Source organism: Solea solea, chromosome 18 (genome assembly GCF_958295425.1).
Source record: "Solea solea chromosome 18, fSolSol10.1, whole genome shotgun sequence".
NCBI classification, from domain to species: domain Eukaryota; kingdom Metazoa; phylum Chordata; class Actinopteri; order Pleuronectiformes; family Soleidae; genus Solea; species Solea solea.
In genome coordinates, this window is record NC_081151.1 from 7,956,373 (window position 1) to 7,983,068 (window position 26,696).

The following is a 26,696-nucleotide window of genomic DNA, read 5'->3' on the forward strand; positions in this document are numbered from 1 at the left end:
ATGTTGCTTCTATTCTGTTATATAGGTGGCGCCAGATTCCACTTTTTGTTTAACAGCAGAGTGAAAAACATTTTTCTTTAACTACGTTTTTTTTTCTTTTTCCCTTTTTTCAAAATCAATTTACATGAAACGAAACCAAAGTATTGGCGTCAACTTAGTTTTATCCCATCTGTCAAAATTAGTAAAACAAAAAAGAGTGAGAAAAAATTGCATTATGGGAATTGTAGTTTTACTTGAGAATATTCCAACGAGATACTCGTCATTCGAACTTCAAGTACCACAATCCACTGCGCAGATAAAGTCCTCCAGACACGGGTGCGGCGCTTTGACAGCAGCAGTCACTCAGTGTCTGCAGTCACCGCGGTCGCTCTCACAGTTCTCGCTCTGTTCCTACACGAAATCTCACCCTGTGAAAGGTCGTTGTTGACCGTTTCACACAATGTCCGACGGCGGGGGGACGGAGGAAAACTCCGGCACCATGGAGGTGTCTGCCGTCCAGACGGTCGCCGATCCATCGGTCCTGCAGAAGCACGTCCGCAAATTGGTGCCTCTTCTCCTGGAAGATGGCGGCGAGGCCCCGGCCTCACTGGAAACCGCCCTAGAGGAGAAGAGCGCCGTGGAGCAGATGAGGAAATTCCTCGCCGATCCTCAAGTCCACACCATCCTGGTCGAAAGAAGTGCCCTTAAAGGTACTTTTAGAACGTGGCGCTGACATGATGAGAAAATCAGTTCATTTCTATGTACGCAACGCTGTGTAGTCACTCATTTAGTCACCAGCAGGCTGCAAAACAAAGCGTTAGAGTCTTAGTCATGGGCATGGGTTTTATTTGGAAGATTTGACAAGACGTTTTTACCCGTAATTCAATTCTTTCATAGACAAAATAAACAATCCACATACACATATATATCCACAATTGTCATATCAGAAATCCACTAAACTCCTCCTAAAACGAACCTTTTTCCATTCACATGTAAGAGGTTCGTCATTTCAGATGATTTTAATATATTTGCAACTTAATTGTGTAACTAGTCAGAGTATATCAGGTTGGAATTGTTAATAATTGCAGCTACAACTGAAGCAAATGCATATTTAAGAAGGAACAATGTCTGAAATGATGATTGCGAGTAGGAGGGAGTAAAAGATGTGTCATACATATCCAGGCTAGCCAATAAATGCTAACATGACTTGCTATAATTAAAAAACAACAACTCTATTATCACATAGTTTAATTTCTTGGAGCTACATCACAATGAGTGTAGAGATGAAAATAGGTTACACTGTACAAAAAGAAGCTGCTAATTGTTTGCTTTATTATTATTTTTTTTTTACGTTTAAAGACTGGTAATTGCTAACTTTAGCTAAGGTGGTGTAGTTTAATACAAACGTGTTTACACATTTTACAGGAATGCAATTCACAAAATGCTTCACAAGATTAATGGGTCAGCTATATTAACGGGTCACAGATATAAGCAGGATTCTGACCATTCAATGGCTTAAAATACTCTAAAAAATAAAATGATGGTGGGTGCCAGTGTTGTACAGCAGATAATAGTGCTAATTAAAACATAAGGAGTCCTTTGTCAGAAGAAGGGCCCACCTTCTTGAGGTTTGATCATGTGAACCAGCTTGTGGCAATGAGCACATTGTTTTCAGTTGCCTCAAGTAAGATTAATCCTCAGCCAAACTAATGTGTTATATATGTGCTGAATTTTCGGGTTATTCCACGTGACCAGCCAGCCAGGGCTGAATTTGATCCCTTAGGTTTCTCAGTCCCAAGCGAGACAGTCACTGCCTCAGCTTATTCATGTTTCTCTGCTAACGACACTGCTGCATTGCAGACGGTGCAGTGTCTGCTGATGCTATTCTCTTCCTCCAAGCCCTTACCTCACTTGCAAAAGAGGGTGTGGCCTGACCAATAATAAAACTGTCTGAATGCACAGTCATCCTACTTTAACGAGGCCTTCTCTACACTGACGTCGGCAATCCGTGTCTGGATTCCATATAATATCTTTTAAATTAAAAAACATCAAACTCAATAGTGACGAAAATGAGTACAACACACATCTCATGCACATTATGTGTTTTGATTGTCTGTGTTGCATGACGGACAACTTTCACATGTTAGGAGAGAGGGTGTGTGCACTTAATATTATTTGTAAAAATATTTTGTATTTGTTTAGTTAAGACATTTTTTTTTGTGTTTTTTTACACAGAGGATGTTGGAGATGAAGGAGAGGAGGAGAAAGAGTGCATCACTTACAACATCAACATTGACATACACTACGGCATCAAGTCCAACAGGTAAATTATGCATTGAAAGAAGTGGTTGCAAATTCACCTTGGCTTTCACGTTACACACACACTAAATACTTCTTCTTCTTCCCTGAAGCTTGGCTTTAATCAAGAGGACAGGAGTCATTGACGCAGACAAGCCCATATCGACCCAAGTTCGCGTTCTGACCTTGAGTGAGGACTCTCCCTATGAGACGCTCCACTCTTTCATCAGCAACGCTGTCGCACCGTTCTTCAAGTCCTATATCCGCGAGTCTGGCAAGGCGGACAGGTAAATCTCAGCATGCGATTATGATTTAATTTGTGTTAAAATTGGTGAAAAAAGTCCCCCAAAACATGTACATATCTGCCCTCACCTTTATAGAGATGGGGATAAGATGGCTCCCTCAGTGGAGAAGAAGATTGCTGAGCTGGAGATGGGACTTCTCCACCTGCAGCAGAACATCGAGATCCCTGAGATCAGCCTGCTCATCCACGCCAGCATCGCAAATATCGCCAAGCAGTGCTATGAGCGCGGGGAGAAGCCCAAGGTCACCGACTTCGGAGACAAAGTGGAGGACCCGACCTTTCTGAACCAACTGCAGTCTGGAGTTAACCGCTGGATCAGGGAGATCCAAAAGGTGTGAGGCGTTCCCATGTTTATTTAAAATTAAACGAAGTTGTCCTTTGTAGTGGGTATGTGGAATTATATTTTTCTCTGACATTCACCACTGGGTTCATTTTCCTCCTCCATCCGTCCCGTTGTCAGGTGACAAAGCTCGACCGTGACCCTGCTTCAGGCACAGCCTTGCAGGAGATCAGTTTCTGGTTGAATCTGGAAAGAGCCCTGAACAGGATCCAAGAGAAGAGAGAGAGCCCAGAGGTTCTGCTCACGCTGGACATCCTCAAACATGGCAAACGTTTCCATGCTACGGTCAGCTTTGACACCGACACTGGTGAGTAATAGCAATTTATAAAAAAAACGCTGCTTTTGCACTTAAACAACGATGAACAATTTTGCCTTCGCTATCTCTCACAGGTCTGAAACAGGCTGTGGAAACGGTCAATGACTACAATCCGCTGATGAAGGATTTCCCTCTTAATGACCTGCTCTCTGCCTCTGAGCTTGATAAGATCCGCCAGGCTCTGATGGCAATATTCACTCACCTAAAAAAGATTAGGAACACCAAGTATCCTATCCAGAGAGCCCTGCGTCTTGTAGAAGCTATCTCCAGGGACCTGAGCTCCCAGCTCCTTAAGGTTCTGGGCACCAGGAAGCTCATGCACGTTGCCTATGAGGAATTTGAAAAGGTTGGATCTCCATTCATAGATTAAATCCAATTACACACCCTCAGATATATGCGCTTCCATCAGCTGCTTTTGTCCTCATGTCCTTATTAACATTCTTTGTGTAGGTGATGGTGGCTTGCTTCGAGGTGTTCCAGACCTGGGAGGATGAGTACGAGAAACTCCAGGTGCTTCTGAGGGACATAGTGAAACGAAAGCGAGAGGAGAACCTGAAGATGGTGTGGCGTCTAAGCCCTGCACACAGAAAGCTCCAATCACGTCTGGACCACATGAGGCGTTTCAGAAGGCAGCACGAGCAGCTGAGGGCTGTCATTGTCCGTGTGCTGAGGCCTCAGGTAAAATATTTAGATTTTTGGACCCCAAGTGTTTTTAGCGATCCATGGTGGCCCGACTAACCATTTTAATCATATTTTAATTATAAACATTCGTATTTTTCTGGTAACTTTTGTGTCCAGGTTTCCGCTGTACCTCAGCATGCTCCTGGAGAGACAGTTGAGCCTCAAGATATGAAGGTGGCTGGAGTTCTCTTTGATGCGGCTGATGCCAATGCTATCGAGGAGGTCAACCTGGCATACGAGAACGTCAAAGAGGTTGATGGTTTGGATGTGTCCAAGGAAGGCATGGAGGCCTGGGAGGCCGCTATGAAGCGCTATGACGAGCGCATCGACCGCGTGGAGACACGGATCACAGCCCGCCTGCGCGATCAGCTGGGAACGGCCAAGAACGCCAACGAGATGTTCCGCATCTTCTCCCGCTTCAACGCGTTGTTCGTGCGTCCTCACATCCGCGGTGCCATCCGCGAGTACCAGACGCAGCTGATCCAGCGCGTGAAGGACGACATCGAGTCCCTGCACGACAAGTTCAAAGTGCAGTATCCTCAGAGCCAGGCCTGTAAGATGAGCCATGTCCGTGACCTGCCACCTGTGTCTGGATCCATCATCTGGGCCAAGCAGATCGATCGTCAGCTGACTGCCTACATGAAGAGGGTGGAGGATGTTCTGGGAAAAGGCTGGGAGAATCATGTGGAGGGGTTAAAGCTGAAGCAGGATGGTGATAGCTTCAGGGCTAAACTCAACACTCAAGAGATATTTGACGACTGGGCTCGCAAGGTATGAAGTTGACCATTGATCCTAATTGCTTAAGTTTAAGGTTTGACTTCTTCTGTAAATACTAATCCATTTGACTTTAAATTAGGTGCAGCAGCGTAACCTCGGAGTCTCTGGCCGCATCTTCACCATTGACAGTTCCCGTGCCCGTGGACGCACCGGAAACATGCTCAAGCTCAAAGTCAACTTCCTCCCCGAGATCATCACCCTGTCCAAAGAGGTCCGCAACCTCAAGTGGCTGAGCTTCCGCGTTCCCTTGGCAATCGTCAACAAAGCCCATCAGGCTAACCAGCTGTACCCGTTTGCCATCTCTTTGATTGAGAGCGTTCGCACCTACGAGCGCACTTGCGAGAAGGTGGAGGAGAGGTTTTCAATCTCCCTGCTGGTGGCTGGACTGAAGAAAGAGGTCCAGGCTCTCATCACCGAAGGAATCACTCTGGTCTGGGAGTCCTACAAGCTGGATCCTTACGTTCAGAGGCTCGCGGAGACTGTGTTCAACTTCCAAGAGAAGGTCAGTGTGGCAATTCTTTGTGTACTTTCTGTATAAATACGAACTTGCTTCATTTTCTAATGAAAAAGTTTATGTTTTTGCATGTTATGTTGGTTACAGGTGGATGACCTCTTGCTGATTGAGGAGAAAATAGATCTGGAGGTTCGCTCTCTGGACACTTGCATGTTTGACCACAAGACCTTCACTGACATCCTCAACAGAGTCCAGAAGGCAGTGGATGACCTGAACCTGCACTCCTATTCCAACCTGCCCATCTGGGTCAACAAGCTTGACATTGAGGTTTGCGCTATGAGATAACTGGCAAAAGACACTGTCATATTTGAAAAATACGTTGTAACCCTTGTGGATGGCTTTGAAAATGTTTTATTTTGTCGTTTTCTTAGATTGAACGCGTCCTGGGAGTGCGTCTGCAGGCTGGCCTCAAGGCCTGGACTCAGGTGCTTCGTGGCCAGGCGGAGGACAGGGCTGATGTGGACATGGACACGGAGGCTCCACAAGTGAGCCACAAACCTGGAGGAGAGCCCAAGATCAAGGTACACATTGCGTATCTCCAAGCATTTTTAATTTGAGAAGCATACAAACCTGGAAAATGGTGTGTGTGTGGACAGAGCTGACCTTGGATTTCCCCTATTTTTTAATCTCCAGAATGTTGTCCATGAGCTGAGGATTACAAACCAGGTCATTTATCTGAATCCACCAATTGAGGACTGCCGCTACAAGCTCTATCAGGAGATGTTTGCCTGGAAGAACATCATCATTTCCCTCCCCAGGATCCAGAGTCAGAGATACCAGGTAAATGCATTGTGGAAGCGGATGTTAGTCTCACAGCAGAAAACAAAAACAACTTATATTTGCCATTCAGCTGCCTAGATAAAATATATGGAGACATATGGATTGACTGCACTCTTCTTTCTAAGTAATTATGTCCTTTCTTACCAGGTGGGTGTCCACTATGAGCTGTCAGAGGAGGAGAAGTTCTATAGAAACTCTCTGACCAGAATGCCAGACGGGCCTGCAGGCATAGAGGAGGCCTATAATGCAGTGGAAGACATCGTCGGTGAGGTGGAGCAGTATGTCAAGGTAAGAGCCTCATTGGTCTTAGTTTTACTGCTGAATTGGCAGTTCTGCATGCACATGATCATCCACAATATTCCTTACACAAACTCTTTTTTTTGTTGGCCATGTCCAGGTCTGGCTGCAGTACCAGTGCCTGTGGGACATGCAGGCAGAGAACATCTACAACCGACTGGGTGAGGATCTCACCAAGTGGCAGGCGCTGCTGGTCCAAATCCGAAAAGCACGCGGGACGTTTGACAACGCAGAGACGCGGAAAGATTTTGGACCTGTGATCATTGACTATGGCAAGGTAATGATGACGCCCCTGTCTACCTATTGTATTTGAAAGCCTTTTTTTTCCGAAAAGATGTGCAGATTGTCATTCATGCAGGTCATAGTTATCCAGAAGTCTTGAAGAAATTTCATCGCATCACTTCTTATTCATCTTCACAAACAGGTCCAGTCCAAGGTCAACTTGAAGTACGACTCCTGGCACAAAGAAGTCCTCAGCAAGTTCGGACAGATGCTCGGCCAGAACATGCAGGACTTCCATGCCCAGATCTCCAAGGTAACGCATGATGATCATTTAGAAATGCAGTGTTGTCTTTTTAATAACATCAGTAACTGATGAGTTCAGTGAACTACATCAATTTTCTTCAACCGCCTTCTGTTTTTTTTGTTTCCTCAAGTCCCGTCAAGACCTGGAACAACATTCTGTGGACACTGCAAGCACTTCAGATGCCGTCAACTTCATAACGTACGTCCAGACACTGAAGCGCAAGATCAAGCAGTTTGAGAAAAATGTGGACGTGAGTACTCACAGCAACATTTAGCATCCTTACGTAGCTGCATGCCTCAGGACAATTTAATCAGATTCTCCCACCCTCCTCCGCCACTAGTTGTTCCGTAACGGACAGCGCCTGCTGGAGAAGCAGAGATTCCAGTTCCCGCCGTCTTGGCTCTACATTGACAACATTGAGGGTGAATGGGGTGCCTTCAGCGACATAATGAAGCGCAAGGACACTGCCATCCAGCAGCAGGTGGCCAACCTGCAGTTGAAGATTGTTCAGGAGGACAAGGCCGTGGAAAACCGCACCACGGACTTGCTCAGTGACTGGGAGAAGACCAAACCAGTAGCTGTAAGCAACATGTGTTATCTAATTGTATTATAGTTGAAAAACGATATACTATTGTCATACTTATGAGGGTTTCACCAGTTGTTGGCTACATAACTACTTCTACTACTTCTCAAATGGCTTTGATGTCTTTCTAATGACCTGTTTCAACAGGGAAACCTGCGGCCAGAGGAGGCTCTTCAGTCTCTGACCATCTACGAGGGCAACTTCGGTCGCCTGAAGGTTGAGAGGGAGAAGTGCGCCCGTGCCAAAGAGGCCCTGGAGCTCACCGATACTGGCCTGTTCAGTGCCAGTGAAGAGAGGGTGCAGGTAATTAACAGGATGAATTGAGTTGTGAAATTGTGTCCATATGAGAAACTTTGGGGGCGGTGGTTAATTTCCTTCTTTGTGTTGATCCGTAGGTGGCGCTGGAGGAGCTGCATGACCTGAAGGAGGTGTGGTCTGAGCTGGCAAAGGTTTGGGACCAAATCGACCAGATGAAGGAGCAGCCATGGGTGTCTGTGCAGCCTCGCAAGGTAAGAAAAACACAGTGTACTTTCAGATAATTGAATCTATATTTGTCTATTTTTTAGTTTATATAACTTTCCTCATGTAATTGTAGCTTCGTCAGAGTCTGGATGGGCTTCTGAACCAGCTGAAAACGTTCCAAGCAAGACTGAGGCAATATGCATCCTACGAGTTTGTCCAGAGGCTGCTTAAAGGATACCTCAAGGTCAGTTCCTTCTCCAGAAATAGTTTCCTACAAACTGAAGTAAAACGTCTCGTAAAAAAAACCCGTTTCTTTCTCTCTCCAGGTCAACATGCTGGTGATCGAGCTGAAATCGGAGGCTCTGAAGGACCGCCACTGGAAGCAGCTGATGAAGCGTCTGCATGTGAACTGGGTCCTGTCTGAGCTGACCCTGGGACAGATCTGGGATGTGGATCTGCAGAGGAATGAGATGGTGGTGAAGGATGTTCTCCTGGTAGCCCAGGGAGAGATGGCACTGGAGGAGTTCCTCAAACAGGTGAAGAGGGGAGGGTCCCCAAGAGAGGATGCAGTGTCGTTTTTGTAAAAAAACAATAACAACAATTGTGTTTTTGCCGGCTCTCAGATCCGTGAAGTGTGGAATTCGTACGAGCTCGACCTGGTCAACTATCAGAACAAGTGCCGCCTGATTAGAGGGTGGGACGACCTCTTCAACAAGGTCAAAGAACACATCAACAGTGTGTCTGCCATGAAGTTGTCTCCATACTACAAGGTAAATGATCGTACTGCCTTTTCTTTGATGCAACTGTTTGAGATTGTACAAATATTCAAACATTTCTGTTTCCTTTCCCCCAGGTCTTCGAGGAAGACGCCCTGAGCTGGGAGGACAAGCTGAATCGCATCATGGCGCTGTTCGATGTCTGGATTGACGTCCAGCGTCGCTGGGTCTACCTGGAAGGCATCTTCACAGGCAGTGCAGACATCAAGCATCTGCTGCCAGTAGAAACCCAGAGATTCCAGAGGTAAATCGTCCATATTTGAACACTGAAAGGATTTAATGGGGAAGTGATCAGTTTAGTTCTGAACATTCTTATCTATGATGTTCATGTAATCTCTGTCTTTATTCCGCAGTATCAGCACAGAGTTCTTGGCTCTGATGAAGAAGGTGACAAAGTCTCCTCTTGTGATGGATGTGCTGAACATTCAAGGAGTACAGAGGTCTCTGGAGCGTCTCGCTGACCTGCTGGGAAAAATCCAGAAAGCTCTTGGAGAATACCTGGAGAGAGAAAGATCCTCATTCCCCAGGTATAATGAAAATTCATTATTTTTTACATGTGGAATCACTTTTCTGGATACATTTTTGTTGAGTCATGCATTCACTTATTGCATTTTTCCACAGGTTCTACTTTGTGGGAGATGAGGACCTGCTCGAGATCATTGGCAACAGCAAGAATGTCGCCAAACTGCAGAAACACTTCAAGAAAATGTTTGCCGGCGTCTCCAGCATTCTGCTCAATGAGGACAACACTGAGGTGCTAGGGATCTGCTCGCGGGAGGGCGAAGAGGTGGTCTACAAGACGCCAGTCTCCATCACGAAGCACCCCAAGATCAACGAGTGGCTGACGCTGGTGGAGAAGGAGATGAGGGTGACGCTGGCCAAGCTGCTGGCTGAGTCGGTCACAGAGGTCATAGGCTTCAACAAGGGCACCGCCGTAGACTTGAGCCAGTACATCGACTGGATTGATCGCTACCAGGTTAGCACTGAGAACATTTACTCTATATTTAACATAGATTTTCAATATAATATCTAATATTTTTTTTACATTTTCACTCATCCTTTTACAGGCCCAGCTGGTGGTCCTTTCCACCCAGATTGCCTGGTCTGAGAATATCGAGTCGGCTTTGACCACCGTCTCTGGTGGTGGGGACATGACACCGATGCATGGAGTGCTGTCAAATGTGCAGGCCACCCTCAATGTGTTGGCAGACACTGTGCTGATGGAGCAGCCAGCGCTCCGCAGGAGGAAACTGGAGCACTTGGTCAGTGAGATCTTAATTGAAATTAGAATTTCTCTCTGTGGTAAACTCCCTTTAATCCCTCTTCCGCTTCCCCTCAGATCACCGAGTTGGTGCACCAGCGCGATGTGACCAGGACTCTGATCAAGAACAAGATCGACAACCCCAAGTCCTTTGAGTGGCTCAGCCAGATGCGCTTCTACTTTGACCCCAAGCAGACGGATGTCCTGCAACAGCTGTCCATTCAGATGGCCAATGCCAAGTTCAACTATGGCTTTGAGTACTTGGGAGTCCAGGACAAGCTTGTCCAGACGCCTCTGACAGACCGCTGCTATCTGACCATGACTCAGGCCCTGGAGGCTCGCCTCGGCGGGTCACCATTTGGTATGAAATTGACATATTTCGTTGTGGACAAGAAAGTGTGGATGAATAGTTACGAATTCGCAAGTAAATTTGTGTTGTGTCATCTAGGTCCTGCCGGTACCGGAAAGACCGAGTCCGTGAAAGCCCTTGGTCACCAGCTCGGCCGCTTTGTCCTGGTCTTCAACTGTGATGAGACCTTTGACTTCCAGGTACGTCGCTGTTTTGTTTTAATGCTAATTTAAGCCAGTTTTTTTTTTTTTTTTTTGGTTGTTGTTGATCATTTCACTTGTCTCTCTCGTTAGGCCATGGGTCGTATCTTCGTGGGTCTGTGTCAGGTGGGAGCCTGGGGCTGCTTCGACGAGTTCAATCGTCTGGAGGAGAGAATGTTGTCCGCTGTCTCCCAGCAGGTGCAATACATCCAGGTGGCCTTGAGAGAGCACAGCAATCCAAACAGAGACAGGAGTAAGTGCCAGGAGTGGTAACTGGGGGGATAATCTCCAAGATTATGATTCAAAATTACCTTCTGCATACTTACAGCATTTATTGAGAACTGCAGATTTAGTTAAGGTCTCATTTTTCTCCATCACAGGTGTACCCGTCACTACTGAGCTCTTGAACAAGCAGGTGAAGGTGAGCCCTGACATGGCCATCTTCATCACCATGAACCCCGGCTATGCCGGCCGCTCCAACCTGCCCGACAATCTGAAGAAACTGTTCCGCAGCTTGGCCATGACCAAGCCCGACCGCCAGCTCATCGCACAGGTCATGCTCTACTCGCAGGGATTCCGCACTGCCGAGACCCTCGCCAAGAAGATTGTGCCCTTCTTCAAGTATGTGCCGTGTTTGTCCAGTTAAAGGTCTGAGAAGACCGTAGCTGCTGTTGTGAACTGCATTAGTGTCTTGTCTCCGTTTCAGGCTGTGCGACGAGCAGTTGTCCTCTCAGAGTCACTACGACTTCGGCCTGCGAGCTCTGAAGAGTGTGCTGATCAGCGCAGGCAACGTCAAGCGCGAGCGCATTCAGAGGATCAAGCGGGAGAAGCACGAGCGCGGGGAGAACGTAGATGAGAACGAGATAGCGGAGAACCTTCCCGAACAGGAGGTATTAAAAACTTAAAAATCATAATTTTTTTAATCCAGGTAACAAATGTGAGGAACTTGTTTCACTAAATGTGTCACGTCTACTTTAGATCCTGATCCAGAGTGTGTGCGAGACCATGGTTCCCAAGCTGGTGGCAGAGGACATCCCACTGCTTTTCAGCCTGCTGTCCGACGTCTTCCCCGGAGTCCAATACCACCGTGGAGAGATGACCGCACTGAGGGAGGAGCTTAAGAAGGTCTGCAATGAGATGTACCTCACCTACGGAGATGGTGACGATGTTGGCAGCATGTGGGTGGAAAAGGTATGTCGCGGCACCGACTCAATGTGGCTTTACCGCAGATGTCGAGGATTAAATTCTGCATCATTTGAGTAACTTTTATTTATAATTCTCCCTCTTCCAGGTGCTCCAGCTGTACCAGATCACACAGATCAACCACGGCCTGATGATGGTGGGACCTTCAGGCAGTGGAAAGACCCTGGCGTGGAGGGTGCTGCTCAAGGCTCTGGAGAGGCTAGAAGGAGTTGAGGGCGTGGCCTACATCATTGACCCCAAGGCCATCAGCAAGGATCACCTGTACGGAACCCTGGACCCCAACACGCGCGAATGGACTGACGGCTTGTTCACGCACATCCTCAGAAAGTGAGTTTGAGGACAAGCACAGATGCTTTATGTAGTTTATCTTGCACATGATAATCTAACACTCCTTATGTCCACTCTAGGATTATTGACAATGTTCGTGGTGAACTGCAGAAGCGCCAGTGGATCATCTTTGACGGTGACGTCGACCCAGAGTGGGTTGAAAATCTCAACTCGGTCCTGGATGACAACAAGCTTCTTACTCTGCCCAACGGAGAGCGTCTCAGCTTACCTCCCAATGTAAACACACACACAGACTTAAATTGAGTCTTTCCCGCTGGGTGAGTGCTTGCTATTTACTCTGTGTTCCGCTCTTGCGCCACAGGTGCGTGTGATGTTCGAAGTGCAGGACCTGAAGTATGCCACGCTGGCCACTGTGTCTCGCTGTGGCATGGTCTGGTTCAGCGAGGACGTCCTCAGCACAGACATGATCTTCAACAACTTCCTGGCTCGCATTCGCAGCATCCCGCTGGACGAGGGAGAGGACGAAGCCCAGCGCAAGAGGAAGAGCACAGAGGACGAGGATGAGACTTCGTCACCGATGCTGCAGGTGCGAGGAAGGAAATGCAGAAAAGCGAAACGATATTAAAAAAACACAAAGTTTCCTCACCGCTGCCCGTCTTTTTCTCTGCCCCAGATCCAGCGCGACGTTGCATCTATCCTGCAGCCCTACTTCACCTCCACAGGCCTCGTCATCAAGGCATTAGAGCACGCCTCCAAGATGGAGCACATCATGGACTTCACCCGCCTGCGCTGCCTGGGTTCCCTGTGCTCTATGCTGCACCAGGCCTGCCGTAATGTGGCTCTCTACAACAACAACCACCCTGATTTCCCCATGCCCATCGAACAGCTAGAGAGATACATGCAGGTAAAACGCCGTCTTCTGCTCTTGATGTAAGTATTTTTTAATTTTTTCACAATTGATTCATTTTCGTGTTCTCTTCCTTCAGAGGTATCTTATCTATGCCGTGCTGTGGTCCTTCTCTGGTGATGGACGGCTGAAGATGAGAGCAGAGCTCGGAGAATACATCCGCCGCATCACCACCGTGCCCCTGCCCGCTGCTCCCAATGTTCCCATCATTGACTACGAGGTACATCTTTGTGTTCGACAGTTCATTTATCTGACCAAATAAAGAAACGCTGGGCTTGCTGTATTAGAAAGTCAAAGAGGTGAACTTAACTTAATTCCCTTACACCCAGGTGTGCATCTCGGGTGAATGGCAGTCTTGGCAGGGCAAGGTGCCCTACATTGAGGTGGAGACCCACAAGGTGGCGTCCCCGGATGTCGTGGTTCCCACTCTGGACACCGTCCGCCACGAGGCTTTGCTTTACACATGGCTTGCAGAGCACAAACCACTGGTGCTGTGTGGACCCCCTGGCTCTGGAAAGACTATGACTCTGTTCAGTGCCCTCAGGGCCCTGCCTGATATGGAGGTCAGAGACCTTTCAGAAATCTTTTTATGTACATTTTTAACCTTTCTGAATGCAAAAAAATGAAATCTAAAATTGTATTTTGTCATTTCTGTCTCCTCTCCACTAGGTTGTTGGTCTGAACTTCTCCAGTGCCACCACCCCAGAGCTGCTGCTGAAGACCTTTGACCACTACTGTGAGTACCGCCGTACCCCGAACGGTGTGGTCCTTGCCCCCGTCCAGCTCGGCAAGTGGCTGGTGTTGTTCTGTGATGAGATCAATCTGCCGGACATGGACAAATACGGCACGCAGAGAGTCATCTCTTTCCTCAGACAGGTGAGATACTTTGCTTACAGCTGTAGCCGCAGGATTGATGCGTAAATCAGTTCTTGTATGTGAAAGACTCCCTTGTTGTTTCTTCACAGATGGTGGAACATGGAGGTTTCTATCGCACCTCAGACCAGACATGGGTCAAACTGGAGAGGATCCAGTTTGTTGGCGCCTGTAATCCTCCTACTGACCCTGGCAGAAAGCCTCTTTCACACAGGTACAGTGATCTTAACTTAGACCAACATAAAGTGGTACTTATCAAGAGTTATTTCAACTGCAAGACACATGAAATTGCACTTAGAAAATCTACTGTTGACAAATCTTAACGTGTAATGTTCTGTCTAGGTTCCTGCGTCATGTTCCTGTCGTCTATGTGGACTATCCTGGTCAGGCCTCTCTCACCCAGATTTACGGAACCTTCAACCGTGCCATGCTGCGTCTCATTCCCTCTCTGCGTACCTACGCAGAGCCTCTCACTGCTGCTATGGTTGAGTTCTACATCATGTCTCAGGTGAAGCGAGGGCGATATGATGCGAAACATGCTCATTTATTAGAGCGATCCCAGACACAATAGTATCTTCCATCGATGACTTGACACGGTCTGAATTTTTCTTTCGTTTACCCCTCAGGAGCGGTTCACTCAGGACACACAACCCCACTACATCTACTCTCCCAGAGAGATGACTCGCTGGGTGAGAGGAATCTTTGAGGCCCTGCGACCACTGGAAACTCTGCCCGTTGAGGGGCTCATCCGTATCTGGGCCCATGAGGCTCTCCGCCTCTTCCAGGACAGGTGAGTGTTGGTTACTCAGAGGTTTATTACTCGCGCTATAAACGATGTGGTGTCATTTTCTTTTGACAAATTAACATGAGTGGTCTTGCACTTTTCTAGGCTGGTTGATGATGAAGAGAGAAGGTGGACAGATGAAAACATTGACATGGTTGCTCTCAAACACTTCCCCAACATTGACAAGGAGAAGGCTCTCAACAGGCCTATCCTCTACAGCAACTGGCTGTCCAAGGTAAAACAGATTTGTTGTCTTTACTGCTTTGATAATGTAACAAGTTGATTCATTTCTTCCTACATTTCCTTGCATTAGTTTTTTTGCTGAGTCACGTTTGAATTGAGTTGATTCTTCTTTCTGATACTCTTTAATTTACTGAGTAACGTTTGAATTGAGTTAATTCATTTCTTTCTGTTACTCTTAAATTTGCTGAGTCAGGCTTCAATTGAGTTGATTAATTTTTTCCTCACATTCTGTTTTTTGCTGAGTCAGGTTTGAATTGAGTCGATTCATTTCTTTCTGATACTCTTTAATTTGCTGAGTCAGGTTTGAATTGAGTCGATCCATGTCTTCCTCCGTTCTCTCGAACCCAAATTTGAGTTTCACGTTTGTGCATTCAGGACTACATCCCAGTGGAACAGGAGGAGCTTAGGGACTATGTTAAAGCCCGTCTCAAGGTCTTTTATGAGGAGGAGTTGGACGTCCCCCTGGTGCTCTTCAACGAGGTGCTTGACCACGTCCTTAGGATTGACCGGTATGTAAAATTTTTGTTGCTCAGTAGTGCCTCTAATTTATCAGGATTTCAGAATTCGTGTATACAGCAGGGTAGGAAATCACTGGGTACTACGAGGTTTCCCCGAATCAAGTTTAAGACATTTTAATACCAACTGTTCTACCACTACGTTTTCAAAACTTAGCATTTAATTTGAATGTGAGTTTCAAGGGTGAAAGTAGCCCCCGTTTATATCCTACCCTATACTGTATATTTTCTGTGAGCAAGTTTTTAAAGGCGATGTTCTCCTGTAGAATCTTCCGTCAGCCTCAGGGCCATCTGCTGTTGATCGGTGTGAGTGGAGCGGGAAAGACCACTCTGTCTCGCTTCGTGGCTTGGATGAATGGACTCAGTGTCTACCAGATCAAGGTCGGTAAACGCATGTAAAGGAATTTGAAGTCATTGTTTCGACTACCTACGTATGCTTTACCTACGTCTGTGTTTGTGTGTGTTTCCAGGTACACAGGAAATACACCGGGGAGGACTTTGATGAGGACCTGCGTACCGTGCTGCGTCGCTCAGGCTGCAAGAACGAGAAGATAGCCTTTATAATGGATGAGTCCAATGTGCTGGATTCTGGTTTCCTCGAGAGAATGAACACATTGCTGGCTAATGGAGAGGTCAGTTGTCAAAATTGTACTCATATCATTTGATGTTTGGCAATCAAGATATCTGTTTGGGTTGTGTGCGCGTAGTTTTCATGTTCTCTAACTTAAATTGTCTTAAATGGTTGGTTATTTGTAGGTTCCTGGCCTGTTTGAGGGAGACGAGTATGCCACTCTGATGACCCAGTGTAAGGAAGGAGCCCAGAAAGAGGGCCTGATGCTCGACACACACGAAGAGCTGTACAAGTGGTTCACCAGTCAGGTTATCAGAAACCTTCATGTGGTTTTCACCATGAATCCCTCATCAGAAGGCCTGAAGGACAGAGCCGCCACTTCTCCCGCCCTTTTCAACAGGTACATTATTCTCCGCGGCATCAAAAGAAATGTAGGGTGTTTTGTTTTTTTTGTAGAGTTTCTATTTTCAGTGGAAACACTTCTTCTCCTCCTGTACCAGGTGTGTGCTGAACTGGTTTGGGGACTGGTCCACAGAGGCTCTTTATCAGGTGGGCAAGGAGTTCACAAGCAAGATGGATCTGGAGAAGCCAAACTACAAAGTTCCAGACTACATGCCCATCGTCTATGACAAACTGCCCCAGCAACCGTCCCATCGCGAGGCCATCGTCAATGGCTGCGTGTTTGTACATCAGACGCTCCACCAGGTAAAGGGCACTTGTAGTGGTTGATGTATTATTTGCTGATGCACATGTACTTAACATTTGTTTGCAACTCCTACCAGGCCAACAACCGTCTAGCCAAGCGTGGCGGTCACACCGTGGCCATTACTCCTCGCCACTATCTGGACTTCATCAACCAGTACGCCAACCTGTTCAATGAGAAGCGCAGCGAGTTGGAAGAGCAGCAGATGCACCTCAACGTTGGCCTCCGCAAGATCAAGGAGACCGTCGATCAGGTGAAATAAGTTTATTGCACCTATTTCTTTTAATCCTAGAAGAGCTTGTTACGTATGTCATTGCTTGCTTTCGTGCAACGTCCTGATTGTTCATACGTCTCCTCAACAAGGTGGAAGAGCTTCGCCGGGACTTGAGGATCAAGAGCCAGGAGCTGGAGGCAAAGAACGCCGCTGCCAACGACAAGCTGAAGAAAATGGTCAAAGACCAACAGGAAGCTGAGAAGAAAAAGGTATGTGAAGCTTGTCAGAGTTGGCTGTGTTCCCTTTAGCTTTGTAGAGGTTATTATATTGATTTAATGTACTCACACTGTTGACACTGTGATTCCAGGTGATGAGCCAGGAGATCCAGGAGGCTGTGTACAAGCAGCAGGAGGTGATCAAGGACAAACAGCTGAGAGTCCAAGAGGACCTGGAACAGGTGGAGCCTGCTGTTATTGAGGCTCAGAATGGTACAGTATTGTGTTTCCTTTTAATTGATATGTCACGTAAGCATGGCTTGTTATAAACAGTAGACTCTCAACTAACTGTATTACCGTTTTTGTACTGGTAAAATAATGAAATATGGTATCACTGTCACATCTGGTCCAGCGGACTCTTGTTAACAAATTGATCTCTGCTTACACCACCCTTCCATCACTGGCCTCCCGTATCATAACCGCCGTTCCCGTTCACCTGACCGTTGATAGCCGTTAAGTCCATTAAGAAGCAGCACCTGGTGGAGGTGCGTTCCATGGCCAATCCGCCTGCGGCCGTGAAGCTGGCCCTGGAGTCCATCTGCCTGCTCCTCGGCGAGAGTACAACTGACTGGAAGCAGATCAGATCGATCATCATGAGGGAGAATTTCATCCCCACTATTGTGAACTTCTCTGCTGAGGAGATCAGGTGAAATGAGAGAAAATGCATCATGCAACTGTTGACTAAAGAGCGCCCTCTCCCTCTTTGTCGCTTTCTTTTCCCCCGTCTTTAATTCCCTCTGTCGTCTTGACATAAACTCTCCTCCTCCTCCTCCCTATTGCCACCCCTTTCATCTTTCCTCCTACCTAACTAGCGGTGAGCTCTATTAAGCGGCAGCACCTAGTAGAAGTGCGGGCTATGACCAACCCGCCAGCCGCGGTCAAACTGGCCCTGGAGTCCATTTGCCTTTTGCTGGGCGAGGAGACCAATGACTGGAAAAAAATCAGACAAGTTATTATCAGGGACAATTTCATCAGCAGCATAGTCAACTATTCCTCTGAGGAAATGAGGTACCTGTGTCAAAATGTCGGTTTAGTCGCTATCTAATGGACGCCCAGATAATATTCAATCAGTCTCAATCAAGTGGCACATGTGATCATTTTATTTTAGGTTTCTGGCACATAATCTGATCAGAATATAAACCGATGGTACCTTTTACTGAAACTTGTCATTGGTGTAGTGGCCATTGTTGTGATTCTTCTTATATAGAAATTTCACCCAAACAAACTAAATTGAAATGGTTCTGCCTAGAATGAAATTATTTTATGATTCATGTTGATTTTTGATGGAATTTTTTTTGTAACTAAATGAGAAATTCTTTCGTTTTTAAATGTTCCTATGTCTACTTTTTCCAGCGACTCCATCCGGGAGAAGATGAGGAAGAATTATCTCTCCAACCCCGGCTACAACTACGAACAGATCAACAGGGCCTCTCTGGCCTGTGGGCCTATGGTGAAATGGGCGATTGCTCAGGTAAGAAATCCTAACAAAAAAAAAAGGGTAAAAGAGAGAAAAGTGTGCGACATCATAAACCAACAGACGATCTTCTGCTCCCCTAGCTCAATTACGCCGAAATGCTGAAGCGCGTGGAGCCTCTGCGCGGCGAGCTGCAGAAGCTTGAGGATGACGCCAAGGACAACAAGACGAAGGCAGAGGAGGTCGAGCACATGATCCGAGAACTGGAGGCTAGCATTGCTCGCTACAAGGAAGAGTACGCCGTCCTCATCTCGGAGGCCCAGGCCATCAAGGCCGACTTGGCTGCGGTTGAGGCTAAGGTAAGCTTCACCACCCCCAGCTTATTTCAAACTGAAAGTGTGTTTGCAGCGTTTTCCTGAACCGCTCGCTTTCCTCGTTTCAGGTGAATCGCAGCACGGCTCTACTGAAGAGTCTCTCGGCTGAAAGGGATCGCTGGGAGAAGACCAGCGAGACCTTCAAGAACCAGATGTCCACTATCGCCGGGGACTGTCTGCTCTCGGCGGCGTTCATCAGCTATGCTGGCTACTTTGACCAACAGATGAGACAGAACCTGTTCACGACTTGGTCTCACCATTTGCAACAGGCCAACATTCTGGTATATAAAGCTTTCAAAACACAGAAACGTCTACTTTTGATCTAGTTTAATCTCATTAATTGAATATTCCTCATCGTTGAATGTGGTTTTAAACGATCTCTCAATTCATATTTCATGCATGCTAAGTTCTATAATTCCGTTACATTCTTATTTTCCTTTTCCATGTCATCTGACGTCGGTTTCTCCCACAGTTCCGCACCGATATTGCCAGAACTGAGTATCTGTCCAATGCTGATGAGAGGCTGCGTTGGCAAGCCAACTCCCTCCCAGCTGATGACCTGTGCACTGAGAACGCCATCATGCTCAAGAGGTTCAACAGGTTGGTGTCTTTTAATTTTTACTGCCATTGCAATATTATTGTTATAGGTTGTGAAACTGGTACGAAAACACTTTAAAATTCAATGCTCTTCTAGGTACCCACTCATCATCGACCCATCCGGCCAAGCCACAGAGTTCATAATGAACGAGTACAAAGAGCGAAAGATCACCAGGACCAGTTTCTTGGATGACGCCTTCAGGAAGAACCTGGAGAGTGCTTTGCGATTTGGAAACCCCCTGCTGGTCCAGGTGAGAGCAGTGACCTTGAACATTTATTGTGCTTTTTTTTGTTTTTTTCCCACATCCTTTTTCATGGATTTGTATTTGTTGCTTTTCTTTCTTTCTTTTTTTTTTTTGCCTTGTAGGATGTAGAAAGTTATGACCCAATCCTGAACCCGGTGCTGAACAGAGAGGTCCGCAGGACTGGCGGACGTGTCCTCATCACCCTTGGAGACCAGGACATCGATCTGTCGCCTTCGTTTGTCATCTTCCTCTCCACGCGAGACCCAACGGTGAGCGGATGCTCTTTCGTGTTTCTTCTATAGATGTTGTAAACTAATTGTATTAGAAATGTCTAATGATCGCAATATAACATTTCCCCCTGTAAAGGAGCGTTTATTAAAAAACAAAAAATGGTGTTTCCTGTGTACGCAGGTGGAGTTCCCACCAGATTTGTGTTCCCGTGTGACGTTCGTCAACTTCACCGTGACCCGCAGCAGCCTGCAGAGCCAGTGTCTCAACGAAGTCCTCAAGGCTGAGAGACCCGACGTGGATGAGAAACGCTCCGACCTTCTGAAACTGCAAGGTGAGACACAAAATGGCTGCACAAACTAACACAGTGCAGCTAATCCGGACAAATACCACCACTGACTCTCCTGTCGTTGTTTTTTTTTTTTGTTTTTTTTTCTTAGGCGAGTTCCAGCTGCGTCTGCGTCAGCTGGAGAAGTCGCTGCTGCAAGCCCTCAACGAGGTCAAGGGCCGCATCCTCGACGACGACACGATCATCACCACGCTGGAGAACTTGAAGAAGGAGGCGGCCGAGGTGACCAGGAAGGTAGAGGAGACGGACATCATCATGGCGGAGGTGGAGGCCGTGTCGCAGCAGTATCTGTCCCTGTCTTCCGCCTGCAGCAGCATCTACTTCACCATGGAGTCTCTCAACCAGGTCTGAGTTGATCTCACTTACCGTCACTCATTCGTCCTGAAATCATCTTACTCGCCATGTCGCAGCTAACGACATTCTTGTTCCCCCGTGGGTTCCAGATGCACTTCCTGTACCAGTACTCGCTCCACTTTTTCCTGGACACCTACCACACCGTACTGTACGAGAACCCCAACCTCAAGGGCATCACTGACCACACGCAGAGACTCGCTGTCATCACAAAGGACCTCTTCCAGGTTTGATTCTTGGGATTTAAAACCAAGACGCAAACTCGCTTTCTCTTCTTGCCGTGAATAAAACGGAGAATGTTGTTCCTCTGTCTTCGTAAACGTAGGTGGCGTTTAACAGGGTAGCCAGAGGTATGCTGCACCAGGACCACATCACCTTTGCAATGCTGCTGGCCAAGATCAGTCTGAAGGGCATAACCAGGTATTGCACGAGGACTCTTGCCTCGCTTTCAAAGCTGTGGCCTTTAAATGAAAACGAACACGCGATGCATTCAAAATCCAATCTTTTTTTCCCCCAGTGAGCCCTCGTACGACACGGAGTTCCAGCACTTCCTGCGCAGCAAAGAGATTGTCCTGACTGGCATGTCCCTGCCCAAGGTGAAGGGTCTGACCTCGGACCAGTGTGAGGCCATGGTGCGCCTCAGCCGCCTGCCAGCTTTCAAAGACTTGGTGGACAAAGTCGAGGCGGACGATGTGAGTATCGACACAGAGAACATGACTACTTTCTTCGCATATCGACTGCGTTAATTGATTGTTACGCCGTTGTTTTATATTTCAGCAATTCTTCATGTGGATTGAGAGCAACAGTCCCGAACTGGCTGTTCCTTATCTGTGGTCAGAGGAAAAGCAGTCGAGTGAGTTTTATTTGGGAAACTGAATTATCGACGACGAGCAGGTGTGGTGTTTGATTTACTCCTGTGCTTAGAACTGTCCTGCTTCCTTTCCCCCCCCCCCTTGTCCTGCACAGCTCCTATTGGCCAGGCAGTGCATCAGCTGTTGCTCATCCACGCCTTCCATCCCGACCGTCTGTTGGCCATGTCGCACATTTTTGTGTCAAAGGTGCTCGGAGAGACATTCATGAACATCATCGAGCAGCCCCTGGACCTGGCTAATATCGTTGACAGCGAGGTAGCGTTGAATATTTTCTTTATTTCTTGGGCCTTTGTCATCGTCGGGCAGTTGAAAGTGTTGTTGCTGATGTTTTTGTGTGTGTGTGTGTCTGTAGGTGAAGCCCAGCACACCGGTGCTGATGTGCTCTGTACCAGGTTACGACGCCAGCGGTCTGGTCAGAGATCTCGCTGCTGAGGAGAACAAACAAATCACTTCCATCTCTATCGGTAAGAAATCAGCCCCAACGTTATGTGAAGCATAACGATGAGATATACATCTGATGAGGATCTTGTTAAATGACTTGTTCTTCCACAGGTTCTGCTGAGGGCTTCAACAAGGCCGACAGAGATATCAACACTGCGGTCAAGTCTGGAAGGCGAGTAAAGTTCCTGATGTGCATTCGTGGATATGTGTACTTTTGTTTTTCCTGTCCACCTCTCCTGACTCTGTCAATCCTGCAGGTGGGTGATGTTGGAGAACGTCCATCTCGCTCCCGGCTGGCTGATGCAGCTGGAGAAGAAGCTCCACTCCATGCAGCCTCATGCCAGCTTCCGGCTTTTCCTGACGATGGAGATCAACCCCAAGGTAAATCCCATCACTCGTAAAGACATGGTCATTGTTTTGGCATAGAAGATTTAAGTTTTACCTTTAGGACCAAACTCTTTTTCACTCTTTAAAGTGTCAGTGTTTTTTTGTTTTTTTTTACCCCCCCAGGTTCCAGTCAATCTGCTTCGTGCCGGAAGAATCTTTGTGTTTGAGCCTCCTCCTGGTGTCAAAGCCAACATGCTCAGGACCTTCAGCAGCATCCCTGTGGCTCGCATGTGCAAGGTGACCTGGAACGACTTCACCGACATACAGTTCACAAGCTGACTCATTAACTCCCTGTAGGTTATCGAAATTAGTTTTTTTTGTATTTCTCCCACAGGCTCCTAACGAGCGCGCCCGTCTCTACTTCCTGTTGGCTTGGTTCCATGCAGTCATTCAGGAGCGTCTGCGCTATGCGCCACTGGGATGGTCCAAGAAATACGAGTTTGGAGAGTCTGACCTCCGCTCGGCCTGTGACACCGTCGACACCTGGCTGGATGACACCGCTAAGGTTGGACAATAAAGTTTTATTTTATTTCATTCGATTGATTTGATGTGTGGTGAAGGAAATTGACAACCACGTCGCAATGTCCGCCTTCACGTGCACACCACAGGGCCGACAGAACATCGCACCGGACAAGATTCCCTGGGCGGCCCTGAAAACCCTCATGGCCCAGTCCATCTACGGCGGCCGCATCGACAACGAGTTCGACCAGCGTCTGCTCAACACCTTCCTCGACCGCATCTTCACAAAGCGGAGCTTTGACAGCGAGTTCAAACTGGCTTTCAAGGTCGACGGACACAACGACATCAAGATGCCCGATGGCATTCGGTCAGTGGTCGACTGGTTTCTGCCTTTTGTTACATTTCCACCGCTTCTACTGTGTCTGATGCTGAAAGTCTGTCCTGTTGTTATTGTTTTTTTGTTTTTTTTACAGACGTGAGGAGTTCATGCACTGGGTCGAGATGCTTCCCGACACTCAAACTCCATCCTGGCTCGGGTTGCCCAGCAATGCCGAGAAGGTCCTGCTCACCACTCAGGGTACGCCGCAGCCGATCGCGTTTGTCATCAGCTCTCTGGCGTTTTCATCGCAGCACATTCTCATTCTGCTCTCACAGTCTGGAATCATGGGACAGATCGATCATTAATCTCTTTCTTTCTCTCTGTCCTAGTGTCTTTAATACTTTACTTTTGACACTTGTGTCCAAGTGCAGTGTCGTGGTCAGGAGCTCATGTGATTGCATCTGCTTTGGGCAGAACATTGTGTGTGGTGGCATAGAGTATATTGGAAGTAACCCAGCTAATCTCTCACCTTCTCATCCGTTCACTTCACCAATTCGTTTTATAAGGTTTCACAGGTAGCTCTTGTTTGTAGTGGTTGTATGTTGTAAGTTTAGTGAAGGTTCCGTCATTTCTGCTCCAGATGTGTCTACAGTCGACAACATCCCTGTTTTTTTTAGAGCCCCAAAAATTGAGTTTAAAAATCCATTTTTGGTTTAAAAACGACCAGGTTGCAAAAACTTGAGAGACTGAGGAAGCTCTGTTCACACTTCCAGTTCCAGTTTTACATCGCTGTAGGTCGTAGTATCAGTTTTACACCGATGTGCACAGTGCACCCGAATGGTCCAGGTACACAGCAGATTACTGATATGGAGCTGAAAGGCTCGCCTGGCCGCAGATTGTTATTTTATCTGAAAACGTAGTAGTACGGAATGGACGCCATAGCTGCAGTTTATAGCCATCGTGCTTTCAAAGGTGCTCTGCCCAAAGGCTAGGTGTGTGTGTTTGTTTGTTTGTTTGTTTGTTTGTTTGTGTGTGTGTGTGTGTGTGTGTCCTCACCCTCCAGCAGCTGTATTTCACAGCCATCATGTCGCTTTGCTAAAGACTCTCCCCGCCCCTCCCCTCAGTTCAGGAGTCAAAACAGCCAAACGCCTCCCCGTCCCCTTTACTCCTCATTACATCCTCCCTTCCTGTTTTGCTAGATTGATTTTACCACCCCCACCACCCTCTCTCCCCTCTTCACACTCACTATCATCCCTTTGGTCATCCCTTCATTTGTTACGTTCATTTCTTTCACAGGTTCGGTCAGGAATGTTTTACTTGACTATGTTTGATTGAAATGCTGCCTCAGCCCCCTTTCTTTTGTCCTCCTTCCTCTGGCTCAATTTAAACTCCCTTGAGTCAAACTATGTGGTTTTTTTTTTCTGCAATTAATTTCTTCTCCTCCCTACTTTCCCACTATTGCCTTGTTCTCCCACCTCTCCACCACCTCCCTCCCTCCCTCCCTCCCTCCCTCGCCCACTCACTTGCCCCAATCCGCCGGGCTGCGCAGGCACTGACATGATGGGTAAGATGCTGAAAATGCAGATGCTGGAGGATGAGGACGACCTCGCGTACGAGACAGAGAAGAAGGAGCGTGCTGTGTCCACCTCTGACCCTCAGCCGGCCTGGATGCGGATCCTCCACACCACCGCCTGCAACTGGCTGCAGCTCATGCCGCAGACAGTCAATCCACTCAAACGCACAGTCGAGAATATCAAGGTAATGGCGGGGAGAAGTGGGAGGGTGCTTGGCGGGCGAGCAATTCTGAAGATGTGATTGCCTCCGCAAGAAGCGGCGCAGCATCTGTGGGAATAACCGTCAAATAGCTTATGTTTAATACATGTTTTTGTGCTCAATTCATAATGACAAGAGCACAAAAAGTGATGTCATGTCTTCTCCGTCCACACGCTAAACCACAACAGGACCCGCTGTTCAGGTTCTTTGAGCGCGAGGTGAAGATGGGCGGCAAGATGCTGCAGGAGGTCCGTCAGAATCTGTCCGACGTCGTCCACGTGTGCGAGGGCAAGAAGAAGCAGACCAACTACCTGCGCACGCTCATCAGTGACCTTGTCAAAGGTTAAACTTGCGTTTCCACTCAGATTTGTTCAGGTTTAGCTGAATCACTTTAAAACGAATGAAATAATAATAAATAATGAATCAATGTTTTGTGTCTGTAGGCATCCTCCCTGGCAGCTGGTGTCGCTACACAGTCCCAGTCTCCATGACTGTGATCCAGTGGGTGGCAGACTTCAGCGAGAGGATCAAGCAGCTGCAGAACATCTCCCAGGCATCTGCCAGTGGAGGAGCAAAGGAACTGAAGGTAGTTTTGGTTTCAGTTCACCGTGTCATTCTCAAAACAGTGGCCTCCGAAGCGGTTACAACACTGTCCTCTTTCTCTTCTCCAGAACATCCATGTGTGCCTGGGCAGCCTGTTTGTACCCGAGGCCTATATCACTGCGACGCGCCAGTATGTGGCTCAGGCAAACAGCTGGTCTCTGGAGGAGCTGTGTCTCGAGGTCAATGTCACCACCGCCCAGGGCACCGCGCTGGACGCATGCAGCTTTGGCATCAAAGGTCAGATTAGCCAAGTCAAAACAAAGTGGTGCCATTTTTAAATGATATCTTGAGAATATATCCGCTGTTTCAATTCCCCACACCAAAGTCCATACAGAAATCCATTAATTTTACATCACACGCACACAAGAGTTGTTCATCCACTCCGGTTCCAATTTCCCCCCAAAATAAAAAAGCTGATTTTCACTGTGGACTTTGGTGTGGGAGAGTGATTGAATGCTGAACAACAACATTTCTAACAAGCTGTGATATTTCGAGTGTCTCTAATGCGCCGCTTGCTCTCCGTTGTCTCCCAGGTCTGACGCTGCAGGGAGCGACTTGCGCCAACAACAAGCTGTCTCTGTCCACCTCCATCTCCACCGAGCTGCCTCTCACTCAGCTCCGCTGGATCAAGACCAATGCAGAGAAGAGACACACGGTAGGAACAGGAACTTACACGCGACTAGATGTCTTTCTGTGTATTTTTAAATCACCTCACTCCTGTCGTTCCTCTCACCGCAGGTGACGCTGCCAGTTTACCTGAACTTCACGAGGTCCGACCTCATCTTCACCGTCGACTTCGACATCGCCACCAAGGAAGACCCACACAGCTTCTACGAGCGCGGCGTTGCCATCCTGTGCACAGAGTAAACAAGACGAGTCATTTCCTCAGGACCGCGGCGTCTTGAATTAGATTTGATTCCATTAGAGTAGACTTCACTTTGATATCGCCCATTAACCACACTATTACAAAGCAGTATGAGATGTTAGGAAAGTTGGCGGCGCAGTGTTTAAACATGTAGCCATTCTTATTGTGTGTTTGGAAAGTGTCTCGGAAGGTAGAGGAAATGTTGCAAGATGGTTAAAAAAACGACGGGGAAATGGAATGTTGGAAAAGGGGAAAGTAAAGTTGAAAGGATCATGTGTTTTTAGGAAGGAACTTGTATGTTTTTAGATGGAATAAAAGGAAAGGAACTGCACTGATGACTCGTGTGTGCTCTTTGTTTGTAGGGAATGTTTGAATCGCATGACATTTACTGCCACATCTA

General features: G+C 47.4%; 1 protein-coding gene across 2 annotated transcripts; it reads left to right on the forward strand.

Annotated features, from left to right (window-relative positions):
• The first annotated feature begins 324 nt into the window (after positions 1-324).
• dync1h1 (dynein, cytoplasmic 1, heavy chain 1) lies at positions 325-26,627 on the forward strand. 2 transcript variants are annotated; one of them, XM_058615989.1, is made up of 78 exons: positions 325-689; positions 2,215-2,302; positions 2,391-2,564; positions 2,658-2,913; positions 3,042-3,228; positions 3,312-3,583; positions 3,688-3,915; positions 4,036-4,689; positions 4,775-5,197; positions 5,297-5,476; positions 5,581-5,730; positions 5,843-5,989; positions 6,137-6,277; positions 6,387-6,563; positions 6,711-6,821; positions 6,943-7,062; positions 7,153-7,392; positions 7,543-7,698; positions 7,791-7,904; positions 7,991-8,101; positions 8,184-8,393; positions 8,481-8,627; positions 8,711-8,877; positions 8,987-9,160; positions 9,255-9,609; positions 9,701-9,895; positions 9,973-10,255; positions 10,343-10,443; positions 10,537-10,696; positions 10,824-11,064; positions 11,150-11,333; positions 11,422-11,634; positions 11,735-11,973; positions 12,054-12,210; positions 12,296-12,520; positions 12,608-12,838; positions 12,921-13,061; positions 13,171-13,404; positions 13,511-13,717; positions 13,807-13,928; positions 14,057-14,222; positions 14,341-14,504; positions 14,604-14,733; positions 15,117-15,250; positions 15,523-15,637; positions 15,727-15,888; positions 16,013-16,227; positions 16,328-16,532; positions 16,610-16,783; positions 16,894-17,013; positions 17,112-17,232; positions 17,470-17,665; positions 18,373-18,490; positions 18,577-18,792; positions 18,876-19,088; positions 19,280-19,407; positions 19,502-19,655; positions 19,772-19,918; positions 20,061-20,211; positions 20,318-20,571; positions 20,670-20,804; positions 20,903-20,997; positions 21,095-21,269; positions 21,355-21,430; positions 21,544-21,704; positions 21,802-21,913; positions 22,002-22,062; positions 22,148-22,271; positions 22,401-22,514; positions 22,612-22,782; positions 22,886-23,103; positions 23,210-23,313; positions 24,605-24,813; positions 25,017-25,170; positions 25,272-25,414; positions 25,500-25,668; positions 25,965-26,086; positions 26,170-26,627. In XM_058615989.1, exons 1-78 carry the CDS (start codon positions 440-442, stop codon positions 26,296-26,298), a joined length of 13,920 nt encoding a protein of 4,639 aa, XP_058471972.1. In that variant the 5' UTR covers positions 325-439; the 3' UTR covers positions 26,299-26,627. The 2 variants fall into 2 exon arrangements, with proteins under 2 accessions (XP_058471972.1, XP_058471973.1); XM_058615990.1 differs by lacking the exon at positions 17,470-17,665 and adding an exon at positions 17,832-18,027.
• Positions 26,628-26,696: the final 69 nt, after the last annotated feature.

Bases quoted from the DNA above. Each gene is read 5' to 3' on its own strand.
- dync1h1 (XM_058615989.1), top strand. From the start codon at position 440: ATGTCCGACGGCGGGGGGACGGAGGAAAACTCCGGCACCATGGAGGTG. The intron at 9,896-9,972 runs GTCAGTGAGATC...GCTTCCCCTCAG, and splicing joins GGAGGAAACTGGAGCACTTG to ATCACCGAGTTGGTGCACCA. The intron at 14,505-14,603 runs GTGAGTGTTGGT...GCACTTTTCTAG, and splicing joins CTCCGCCTCTTCCAGGACAG to GCTGGTTGATGATGAAGAGA.